Here is a 13008-nt window from a genome sequence, read left to right as displayed (position 1 = left end):
TTTAATGACTATTTTAATGAGTTCAAATAGATCTATCCATTTATAAAAAATTTTTCGTGGGTATTTCCAGTGAAGTGAAGGGACTTATGAAAAGTTTTGGGGGGCGTTAAAAAGCTTCAACTCATTTTTTCCCTTTTTTAAAGCGAAGGGACAAGTGTAAATTTCCCTTTTTTAAATGAGCTTTTGCGAGCAGTCTTGTAGTCCTGCTCTTCGTATGTCGGTAGCATGGGGATTGGAATTATCAATTGCTACCTCCAGGCTCCAACGGTAATATTAGTGGAGCGGAAGAAGTAAAAAGCGAAAGCGCGAAATCAGATACGAGTAAAGGGGCATTTTAGTCCTTACACCATTGGTCTAATATTTGAATACAGTCGCTTGCTTCTTTATTTCCCTCCTCACTTCATAGACTCCGCTGCAAAATCTAGGGTTTCGAGCACACAAAATTTTTCGAAGTGAATTCAAAATTACCACGATTTCAGGTTTGTTCTCTGAAAAAGTTCTATTTAATAGTGCCCTGATTATGATGCATTCGTAAATTTAGCTTGATCTAGTTGATTTTGATTTTGTTCGCAGTGTTTGACACTAATCACACCAGTTTTAGGGCTCAGAATTGATACACAACTCGGCCGACTGAGTTTTTTTTTTTTTTTTTTTCGGGTAATTTTAAATTACTAAGGCATGGATCAGAGTGAATGTGAAGAGAGAGGACAAAATGTTTTGGATTTCAAGTGTAAGAATATTATTCATGGAGAAGAGAAATCGACTATTGCGTCTCAAACGCCAGAGAAAACTAATGAGCATTTGCATGCTAAATTTAAAGCAAGAGGAGTTAAACATCTACACATGTGAGTATTTCAATGGGTATTTTTTTTTTTTTTGAGTTCTTAATGATGTTATTTGCTTGAAACCAAAATTTAAGGTGTCTATATTCAGATATGATGCCATGGTGGAGCTCTTTGGTGCAATGACTTGTTCATTGAGGTTGCTTAGCTTGTGCAGAAAGTCGCAGACTTTTAAAAATATTTCTGCTCAAGTGGAGGTACTAACTAAAAGGTAACTGAATTTGAATTTTTTTGGTTCTTTACCCTCTGTTTTGTTGTTTGGTATTTTTGGCTTTATAGCATCAATGAGTTTTTTTTTGGTTTATTAGCATTAATGAGTGCCATCTTGTATGATTGTGCTAAAGTATTGATATGGATTTACATTGCTAGAGGTCACAGTCAATTACTCTAGTTAAAGGAGTTATGCTTGCCAAAGATTAAAGCACAAAAATCTAATTCAGTCACATAGTTGAGGAGGAAGGTTTGAGGAAACGTTTTGATTGCATTATGGATTTGTACATGTATCTGTCAGAGGTGTAATTGCAAAACAAGCATCATTATGGAAAAGGGTGAAGGGTATGACTAATAGTGCCATCTTGCATGGTTGTGTTAGTGTATTGCTATTATTACATTGCCAGATGTCACGACTCAATTAATTCGGTAGTTATGCTTGCCAAAGATTTAAGCAGCAAAAAGTAATTGAGTCACTTAGTTGAAGAGGACGGTTTTGGGAAACGTTTTGAGTGCATTATGGAATAGTACTTGTAACCGTCAAAGGTATAATTTCAAAACAAAGATTATTATGGTTATTAAATACTGTAGATTCAGGATCAGTTCTATAACTCAGTAGGTGTATGGGTTCTTTGGACAAGGTTTGGGGTTAGTTGAGAATCAGTTGACCGTTAATTGTCTTGATGGATGCGATAATGGATCTTGGAGTTGGGATAGATCCTTGATATCTGACACCACAGAAAAGAAAAAAATGCATAAGTTTAGAATTTAGGCGATCGCGTCTAGGGCTCTTAAGAATCACTTATGTGAAAGCAGTCACATCTGAGGAACAAAATTTTGTATTGATAAATATGAAATGGGCTTTGTATATGTTACAGGTTTCCTTTATTGTCATATGAATGTGATTCCTGAACTCAAAAACAATTATAAGATTATCGAGTTTGATTGGGAAAGCCTTATTAAACACTATAAAGGACTAGCAAGACAACCGCAGTGCACAGTTTAATAATTTATGGCCATCACAAACTGGAGAAAATCTCTTGTAAAACAGTTTAATAATTATTACAGGTTTAATAATTCATCTATATTGTGGCTCTTAGTTAAGAATTGTGCTAGCTTTTAAGCTTTCTTGAATCTTTTGTAGTCTGCATCATTGCAACTTAATCGTTGACTTCCCCTATGGGCAGCGCAGAAACAATCTACTTAAGATCTAGCTTTTCAGTAAAGTTGATTACTATTATTATTATTATTATTATTATTATTATTATTATCCCACAATATGTACTTAATGGTGAACCTATGTAACAAATTTAGACCTTTCGATAGACTGGGCCTTGTTTATAACCATACGAATTAGAAGTTAATGATTATATTGACATATAAAATTTATTTGCAAAATGGTATTTACTTGTACAATTGTGCTTCCTTGACCCATACCCAGTTAGATGATTTTCTATATCTAAATCCTGTTGGATGTTGGATCTATTTGAATGGTCTCAATCTATTCATGCTCCTACAGATAGTTGTGAAAAGAGTGCAACCATCCTCCCTTTTTTTTAATTTAATTTTTTGAGTTAATCTATCTACTGAACAGCTAAAGAAAATTCAAAACTGTAGTCACTTATCAAGTGATTTGATGCCATCATTCTCAAATATATGTGTGTATGTATCTTTCAATTAATTTAGTTGATACTTTTATGTAGATTTTGGCCTGATTGGGAATAAAGAACCGTTTTTTATCCTTGGAACTTAAAATTCTTTTGGTTGAAACAATGATATTTGTATATGAGTTCAGTTTTTGGAGAGAGAATATCTTTTCTATATCATGTAATCATCTCTTTCTTCATTGTTTTGTGGCCTCAAACTTGTGGAATAGGTTGTGCAAAGAGGCTAACATTTTGTGGGTCATTCTAGGTTTTTGTCACTTTATTCTTATGGAGAATTCCTATGCTTTTGGTAAAGGAAAAATGGCCAAAGCTCTTTGGATCTGTGCTGTGGCAGCTCTGTTTCGGGTAACATGGTAGGAAAGAAATCTTCTTATTTTTTAGGGAAAAATGCAGATAATATTGAGGAATTGTGGGATGGAGTCCATCTTCTACTTTGCTTTGGGTTTCAGTTTCTAAGGAGTTCCAAGATTCATCTTTTTTCTCCATTCATCTAAGTTGGGAGAGTGTTTTGAGATAGATGTCTAGGCTGGTCTAGTATTGTAAAGAGATGTTTGGTATATTCTGTATAGCAGTGAATAGTTTTCATTTATTGCTTTTTCCGTGGACAGCTGGTTCACTCCTTGTAATGATTCTTCATCATTAATATAATTTATGGTTTCTTATCCAAAAAAAAAAAAGAAAAATCGTTTCTCTTTTGCGCATTTGTAATGAGTCATTATGTTTTAAATATGATGTTTACTAAAAGAAGAATGTTATGCCACCTTTGCTTTGCCGATATAGGGAAAATTTCATGTTTTGAGAGTATACCTGTTAGATTTCTATCTGTTCTTCCAATGCACATGTATATTTCCTTCACACATACTTCCCAAGCATTATATAGCAAAACATTTGAGATTTTATTTCTGTATATAGTTTTTCAATGCACTTATATATTTCCTTCACATATTCATTTTGCATATCTTGTGACAAAATGTTGAACATGTTTCTCTTTTCAGAAAATTTTCATTCAGAGATCTCGCACAAATAAAATTTATACTTCCGGAAGCCATACAAATAGATAAAATTCTGGTGCATAACAAGAAAACCCTATGTGTGGAGCCAGATTTGAAAATTGCATTGCTTTTTGATGTCATAGAAGGCCACAGTAAACATTCTGATTATAAAGCTCTCTGCCAAGTTTTTGGCTCCAGGCTTGTAAATTTCTTCACTGTCCATCCTGAGGTATTGCTCAGTCCCTATAATTGTGGTTATTGTGTTTAGCTGCATTGAAAGACAATTCCTGCACCATAGTAGAGTTTTTGACTGATATTTTGTTTTAGTTAATTAGTTTGCTGCAGTAATAGTTTTTATTGCACTTTGAAAATTTGGAATTTAAGCATAATCTGAGTGGCAAGTAACTTTGTTCATTTTGTGGAGGATTTTCAGTTGGGTAACACTATGATCCTATATTTATTTATGTTTTTCAAAGAATTGGTAAATGGTATTATAAAGAAAACATAGATTTCAGTTGGGTAACAGTATGTAACTGCTTGAGGTACTAAACGGTTAGCATGCATCGACAGCTGGTTTTAGCATGCTGGCTTGCTTAGAAGCCTTTCTAATTATGGGCCTAGTTCATTGTATCTATGTTTTCTATTGGAGTAGCCATGTTGAACTCGTTTTATTTTTTGGGTACAAGGCTTGTGGTGTTCCAGAGGCTACATTGCCACAACCATTTAGCCAAAAAAGTCAGGCTTCTTTGGGGAAAATGCCAGCTGAATTTCCAGAGGTAGTTGGGTCCAGTGGTGGAAACTGTTGGATGTTTGATCTAGAGCAGTTCCCTCTTGAATCTATTGAATCACTGCCATATTCTGCTGACAACGAGCTGTTGTTGACATCATCCCATCTTCATCCAGCTTTCAGTCCTCGTTTCTCTCAGAAGACAGTTGCTGTGGCAGCAGAAAAGACTATACTGTTAACATGTCCAGCATCTGTGTCATCTGCCGTATCTGGTGCCATGAACAACCAAGCTGTTAAAACCTGGCAAGCAGAAGAATCTCCTGCCAGTCTTGTAAATAACAAATGTGTCAAAAGTAAGCAACTGATGGAGCTGCCAGATACATGTTCCAAATCCAGAGTTGTTAATCCTCCTGTCCCTCCAATAAGCTCTCAACGTGTTAGATCTCATGATTGTGAAAGCCCTGTGCAGAAGCTTGCTTCGCCTGCTGACAGTTTGATGCTAGAAACACCAGCACAGGTCATTCCAAACAGGTCAATACCCAGTTGTGACAACAAGCTCAGGGATATGACCATTCGAGATTGTAGATCCTGCCACACGCCAGCAAAAAGATTTATCGACTTTTCACATCTAGATGATGAGAGAAACTCATTTGGAATGCAGACAGACAGTGACAGTGTTCTAAATGACGAAATCTCTCAAGATGTAGGAGTAGGGGCTAATGAGGAAGGCAATGACAATGTTTCTCTTCCATTACTTGATAAGGTAGGTCCACACTTCAAACCATTTTATGTTTGTGGTGTACTTCCGAAACTATGGGACATATACGCTTTTGTACGATGATCTTTAAGTCAATTTGCTTACATCATTTATCCAATAACATCAATGTTAGTTTGTAGGCTTGATGTGATTTTATTTTGTTCATCCAAAGAACTAGTTTCAGGTTTGCAGAAGAATTGTATGGATGAAATGGTGAGTGGCCGAGTTTGTCCAGAAAATTTAAAGGTGGTACATAAGTGACTGCCTTTCTAGGCTTTCCTTTCGATATCCCCTTAGCACATTGTACAAACTAGGCATTGTGTTGATCTTGTTGCAGTTTAATAGTTAACTTAATATTGAATTTTAAGCTTGGAAATGTTTAGAAGCTCTTTAGAGTCTGGTATAGTTAATGACTTGGCCTACTACTTTTATGAAAGCTTTTTTAGCCAACAATGTGAGGATTACATATATTTACCTTATGCATGTACAATTCGTGTTGCTTTTTTGTTTTTCATCCTTTTACCTGTTATTATGAGTTACTCAAATTATTGTACTTTTGTGGTCCTATCCTTGCATTATTGACTCAAACGTTTGCTGCTGTAGCTAGAGGGGAGCCATGGCAACCTAACTGATGATAGCAGGAGGAGCCAGTCTGAAATAGTAACCGACGAAGATATATCTGTTTGCTTGCCCAACCTGGTTGCTTCCATTCACCACATCTTTCAGACTGTCAACTACTCTTCAATCACAAAACAGGAACTTGTGCACAAGATAATTATGAATAATCTTGACATAATTGAAAGACGTATGTTTTTATTGAGTTGACTGAGGAGCACATGATTTAATCAGAAATTGAAATCTTGGTTGTTGTTGCTGAACTGGTTTATTCTTTTCTACAGGAGAGGTTGAAGAGCAAATTGAGCTCCTTGAAAAGCTGGTTCCAGAATGGATTTCCAAGAAGCTTGTGCCTGGCGGAGATATCATGTACGAGTAAGTAAACCTATTGTTCCACCTTTGTACATCAAAATAATTTGGGATACTTGGATATTAGTTTGAATATAAACATAGTTCTATCATTGATCTAATTTTGTTCTCTCTGGCTTTCTGTAGCATCAACCAGGTTTCAGATTTGACGTCAATTCAGGCTAGGGTTATGAGCAAATGACAAGAACGCCCAAGGTACTTCCTTATATTACAAGTTATTCTTGTTTTATAGAAATGGGACTCTGAATCTCAGAATTTGGTTGATCAGCGATGAAAATGAAAGAAGTACTGCTCATCCTAAACTTCGGATGGAACTTGGAACTTAGATTAGGCAAGATGATATATGTTAACATATCATACTTAACTACGAAAATTATTCGTGTTTTGGCTTCCCTAATGTTCGAATCCAGCCTATCTGCTGTTGACAATTGGAGTCCATCAAGGAGAAACAAACTTTGAACATTCATAAGGAATGACAAAGATTTATGTTAATTCTTCTCCACTCTGAAATCAATCTTTAATTCTCTATTGGGTGTGGTTTGTTTTATTTATTTATATATATATATTTGTAAGAATATTATACAACTACAACTTTTATATGTAGTCGATAATAGATAATTAATATAACTTTATAGTTTTCATATTAACTTTATTATTTTAACAAAATAACAATTATATTCAATATAGAGCTGAGGCACCATACCCCACAGTTTGTCTTCTAGTAAATGCACCATTCAATGAAAAGTAGCCAGATCACGTGGTGAAAAGGCTGCAAGTGGCGCATACATAAATTCAGTCATGAGAAGGGAATTGTTTTTGTAGTAAGAAAATTGTTACAAGAAATAAGACACATGTTGAGCTATCTTACAAAATGTGAGACATTCTTCTCTTTTATGAAATGTGAGTGAAGTAAATGTTTTTTAAATATTAGTGAGAGGTAAAAATAAATTTGGGTAATATTTAAGTACTTGATGAGATTTAAATTGTGTGTGATAACAAAAATAAGTTACAGTAATTATTGATTGGGAAACGCAAACATGACAATTAGTATCTATTTATAGTAAAATTTCAATTAATTAATGTTTAATAAATTGATAATCTAGATTAAATAATAGTTTTTGTGATCCCAACTTGGGGACAACGTAGTAAATTAATTAATTTGATAAGATAATAGTTTTTTAAAAAAATTATATTTTCTTATAGGATCCACTTACTAAATGAATTAATAATTATCTAGTGTAAATCAAAATCCATATGATATGTCTATATGGCTTGTGTAAACTATCTTTTTAACATTATTTTCTTTTATTTTAAATTAATTTTGACTTGGATCTCATCTTTTTAACATTATTTGCTTCTATTTTAAATTAATTTTGACTTGGATCTCATCTTTGACTTTTTGTAATGTGAAAAGAAATTCTAGTTGGTATTGTTGTTTTACAACAATAAATTATTCAATTTCAATACCATAATAGATACCAACACAAGATAAATCAATACTCTAAACATGATCATATTTTTTTGAATTAATGAATATTTTCATAAAGTAATTGATATTCGATAATTTTCACTGAAGTACAATCCAAAATTCGATAGGGATTCACTTAGATCAATTTTCACTAAAATATAATCCAGAATTCTATCTTTACTCATTTGGAGGAATTTGTTTACTTATAAGCAAGGTTGGGACTTGGGAGTCGAACCGTCGGGAGCACGCTGCCAATGGGCACCACTGGGCAGCGACGGAATTTTTTATTTGTAGTTTTATAAAAGTGATACAGACTTCAGTGGTTTCAGAGTAAAACAACAATTTTTGCTTAATAACAGTCAAAATCGTCTGAGGAGATGTCTATTCATAAAATCAATCTTAGATAATTGAGGACCCTGCAGCAGGCAGATGTAGCTAATTTTGGATACCGAATCTTACAAAATGGACAAATAAATTAATTAAAGAAAACAAAATCCAAAATGAAAATGACTGTTTTTGTTTTTTTTTTTTTTTAACTTGTTACTATTCTATGTATATATTACAGTATGAATTTTTTTGGAATTATGGACACATATACGTGTAGTACAACCTAAAAGTTTATTGAAACAGAAAGAGTGGATGGACCAGGGAATGCTATTGTAAAGAAGGAAAATAACGTTTGCCTTTTGAAATAAATGTTATTAAATCTGGAGACGTAGCTTTATACAAGAGATTTCCTACAATCATGCTAATCTATTCTAGGTAGTCTAAATATAAAAGGCAACTGAACAAATATACAACTAATACAATATATTTGTCAATGAATGGCCAGATATCATTGACCTTTCCTTCTCAACACTCCCCCTCAAGTTGGAGAGTGAATGTCAAGAACTCCTAACTTGCGTATCATAGTTGAGAAAGCTTCCTTTCCCAATGTGGAGAGCAACAAAAGTCCAAAGACCGTCTAATTCATTAATCTAGAAATCTATTTCCACGAATAACTGAAGAAAAGTCTTACCTTTCAATCCACTTTTGTGGGACTGCAAATTGAAATGAGGCTTTGTGGGGGCTCAAATAATACTTTTTCATATGGGACAGGTTGATCAGGATTCGCGGCCTGGATATTGGACCCTCTTTGTGTCGTGTCTTAAGTTTCTCAGATGAAAGCCAATTATGCCTGATCAGATGTACTCAGAATAGTCTGTGTCAAACTCGTAACCAAACTCTAGTAGAGTCGCCAAATGCTTCGGTGGAATTTTCACTTATCCATGTGTCGCCTTTGGATTGGTTGGACGCGCTCTTCTATATTCAGTTGGGCATGCGTCGCCTTGGGTCTGCGAACTGACCTTCTGTTGATGGTTTAAGAGTGGGAACAAAAAGCATATTTGAGCATTAGTATGACCCAGAAAAGCCTGTGTTGCAATTTCGACTGGACTTCACAGTATGTGTGAGCGGAGTATGCTACGAGTACTGGTGTCTGTGTGAGCGGAGTATGCTTAGTAAATAATGGAGTAGGGGAAAAATAATCCCCAAATTTTTAACGGGGTGGGGTTTGGTTTTGCACTCTCACCCTAATCCCATTATATATAAATATGTTTTTAATTCTTATTTAATAATTTTTATTTTATCAACTATAATGTCAATTAATAATTTTTTTAATGTAATATAAACATGATATGAATAAAAGAAAATCCTACAATATAATTCTTTTTCAACTCCAAAAAATTATTATGTTTTCTTTTTTTCTTTAAGGTGCTGTTCTCTTCAAACACTTTTCAGTTTTGATAGCATTTGAAGATATTGTTTCAAACTTTTAGAGATTTTTTTTAAATAATTGAAATACTTTATAATATGGTAATGATTTTATTTTAAGACTCTAATTTTTAATTTACTGAAATAATGTATTTATACCTACTATAAAATTGACAAATGGGGAATGAGGTGGGGATGGGGAAATTATTCCCTACATGAGGATTCCCCAGCCCCACCCCACTAAATTTATTAGAGAATTTAGGTAAAAAATTTTAATGGGGTGGGGAATGAGGTAGGCCTTCCCACCCCTACCCCATTGCCATCCCTCACTTGATATTGGCAAATTGCGGTAAGCTTTGGGAAAATCCTAATTCGGAAAGTGACCCTAAGGATGAAATTCTATGACGAGGATATCCCACAAGATGTTTTATGGAGTGTGTAAGGTGATTCTGGCACTGAATTACGATTTAAAAAGGAGTTGGTGAATGAATAAAGAATACTGTAGTAACAATTTCTTGCTGCTTAAGGTACTTGTTTAAAGTTTCTGGTGCGTTTGTGAAACGACTCGCCCCGAATCCCCCAGGCGAGTCAATCTAATCTCATCAAAACGGACTTAATAATAATCTAATTAGTGAGAATTCTGCCAAAAATTCAGTAGAATCTCCTTTATAAATATAACACTCTCAATTTGCAAATATGAATATAACACTCCCCAAAATAATTCACTATACAACCAACTCCAATGATCAATATCCTCAACTAAAATGCTGAGTTTTACTCAAGATATCTCCAGAGTCTCAAAAGATAATATTATAACTAGAATTAATATATCTCAGTTTATTCTCAATCCTAAAAGAATAATATAACAAAATTATACAATCCCAAAAGAACAAGATAACCAGGATGTCCTAACAAAAATAATCTATATCTTCTAACACCATTACGTGGCCAAGACTCAAAATATATTAACAGTCGCTGGATCGATTTGGTGTACCTGCAACCACTTGGTGGGGGGGGGGATATAATAAAAGCGGGGTGAATATAAAACTCAGTGAGATCAGTAAGCGGATAATAGTTTTTAAAAATTAATTCTTACTTTAAAAGAATTAATCATATTATTTCCAAACATGATTTCATCAAACCATATGCGAGAAACCAGTAATAAATCATTTAATATTTAAATCAGATTACTAACCATGAAAAACATATATAATATCGTGCCTAATAACAATGGAAATCATATCACAATATCATATAGAATACACAAATATGAAAATCAACAACAAATAGATACCCACGGAAAAAATCTCGTCATATCCGGACCTCAATGGATGGGCAATGACATATTATCTAGGTACCATCATGCCCCGAAGCTACACGGATATACAGGGAAATGCCATCTCATATCTCATCACATCTCATCATATCTGTGAATACATAATCTAGTCCGTAAGGGACAAAAGCATCCAAGCATACGACCTAAAACCTATGTGTGTACTCAGACGGGCCCCAAAGGTTTGTATCTCATATGTATCATATGTATCTCAATATTTATCTGTATCTCATATTTGTATCTCTATAATCATCATACCGCATGCATATGCCCCCAAAAGGCAAAAGCGCCCAAACACACGGCCCAAAGCCTCTATGTGTGTTCAGACGGGCCCCAAATGCCTCTCATCTCATCTGTATCACTGTATCTAGAAGGAAGGGTACTGTCCAATGATTTTAAAAACAATCTCTATACTTATATTCATATACATTCTAATCATACATTTATTTTCATTATCACATCTAAATCCACTCTTCTCATCTTTAAAATACTATCATATTTTATTCAATGTCGATATGATAAACCATTAACCAAACATTTTAATATAATATCAATGCGTATATAAAATCCATTCCGAGGAAATCATTAAATCAGAATATTTAAAATACTTATTTAGCAAACAGACTTTACTATCATAATTAACTATGAAAATAGAATTTGTATATTCCACTCACAGTAACGATATTCACGCTTGGTTATCGTCTACGTCGCTAGACCGGTTCTCGCTCGCGGATCCTCCTAAATAAAGGAAATGACATAATTATTTTCTGTAAATCGGAATTAGAACTAAATTTATGCAATAAACTCGAAACGAACATCTATCCATAATTTACAACTCCCGTGTCAATATAATTACGAAAATACCTTCGAATTCGTAAAACATTAAAATACTCCGAAATCGTAAATCACTGAATTACCCTAAGAATCATAATTATACCCAATTCTCAATTCTTGAAATTACTAAAATATCCACAGGCTCAGAAATTACAAAATTGCCCTTAAAGTGTGAAATTACCGAAATGCCCTTATCGGTCAACGGTCACCGAAATTTAGTCAACCTTGGCCGGGAAACTCAAGTCTGAAAGTTCTAATAACGCTAAGTCTAGTAGTGCCGGCGGTGAGCTCCCACGCACGGCAACGATGCCAGAATCTATCTCGACAGTCGTGAATTTCCAACAGTTGACCGGTGGCGAAACAATAACTCTCGGTGGCTATGGATGGTCGAGGATTAAAGAGGGAGTCGTAGGGAACAAACCTGAGGTGGTGGCGTGATCAAATTTCGGTAGAATCAACGATGGTGGTGATGGGTTTTGGCCGTGATTTCTCAACCTTGAAACAATGGCGATCCCGTCGGTTTTCAGCGACAATGATGGCTGGGGTATGATGGCTGGGGTATGATTGTCGGTCTTCAACCTTCAGATTGGTACCAAGTTTGACCGGTGGGGTGGGTGGAATCGCAATATATGGCCGGGTCGATTTCGAGTCAAACGGGTCGGGTTTTTGGGTTAGTTTTGACAACTTCTCTCTCACTCTCTCACACGTGTGTCTCTGTTTACCCTATTTTCCAGCTTCCTCTTTTATTTATTTTAACTTTTAACCACCTCATTTTTTTTTATTTTTTCACATATGTTACAATCCTCCCCACTTATTAAAATTTCGTCCTCAAAATTTATGTACCTGATAAGAAAAGATGGGGATACTGAGCTTGCATTAAGTCCTCACGTTCCCAGGTAGATCTTCCTTTGAATGATTCCTCTACCATACTTTTACTAGAGGAATCATCTTAGAACGCAGAACTTGGTGTTTCTCTTCCAGTATCTCTACTGGTAAGTCAAATCTTCCTTCAACTGAATTGGTTGCTTCGATAACACATGGCTTGGGTCATATATGTACTTTCGGAGCATTGAGACATAAAACACATCGTGGATTCTGGATAACTCGGGTGGTAGAGCTAATCAATAAGCTAACGAATTGATGCGCTCGATGATCCTATATGGCCCAATGTAATGCGGGCTTAACTTCTCACGTTTCCCAAATCGAAGCACCCTTTTCCAAGGAGATATCCGTATGAAAACTCTATCACCAACTTCGAATTCAAGTTCCCACCTACGCTTGTCTGTATATCTCTTCTGTCTATCTTGGGCCACCTTTAATCTATCCCGGATCAATTGTATCTTCTCGTTAGTATCCTGGACTAGTTCTGGACCGAATAACCTCCTCTTACCAACCTCATCCCAACATATTGGAGTCCTGCATTTTCTACTATACAAAGCCTC

General features: G+C 34.9%; 1 protein-coding gene and 1 long non-coding RNA gene across 2 annotated transcripts; both read left to right on the top strand.

Annotated features, from left to right (window-relative positions):
* The first annotated feature begins 401 nt into the window (after positions 1-401).
* On the top strand, positions 402-3733 carry LOC112100058. The gene is made up of 4 exons (XR_002906315.1): positions 402-479; positions 574-845; positions 934-1053; positions 3715-3733. It is a non-coding gene; the product is annotated as an uncharacterized LOC112100058 (long non-coding RNA).
* LOC18050008 (CDT1-like protein b) lies at positions 3728-6674 on the top strand. The gene is made up of 6 exons (XM_024187698.1): positions 3728-3940; positions 4398-5201; positions 5799-6000; positions 6095-6185; positions 6306-6374; positions 6448-6674. Exons 2-5 carry the CDS (start codon positions 4467-4469, stop codon positions 6358-6360), a joined length of 1083 nt encoding a protein of 360 aa, XP_024043466.1. The 5' UTR covers positions 3728-3940; positions 4398-4466; the 3' UTR covers positions 6361-6374; positions 6448-6674.
* The last annotated feature ends 6334 nt before the right edge of the window (positions 6675-13008 follow it).

Source organism: Citrus clementina, unplaced genomic scaffold, assembly GCF_000493195.1.
Source record: "Citrus clementina cultivar Clemenules unplaced genomic scaffold, Citrus_clementina_v1.0 scaffold_3, whole genome shotgun sequence".
In the NCBI taxonomy this organism is placed as follows: domain Eukaryota; kingdom Viridiplantae; phylum Streptophyta; class Magnoliopsida; order Sapindales; family Rutaceae; genus Citrus; species Citrus x clementina.
Note: the sequence above shows the minus strand (reverse complement) of the source record. Positions and strands in the feature narration are given on the sequence as shown.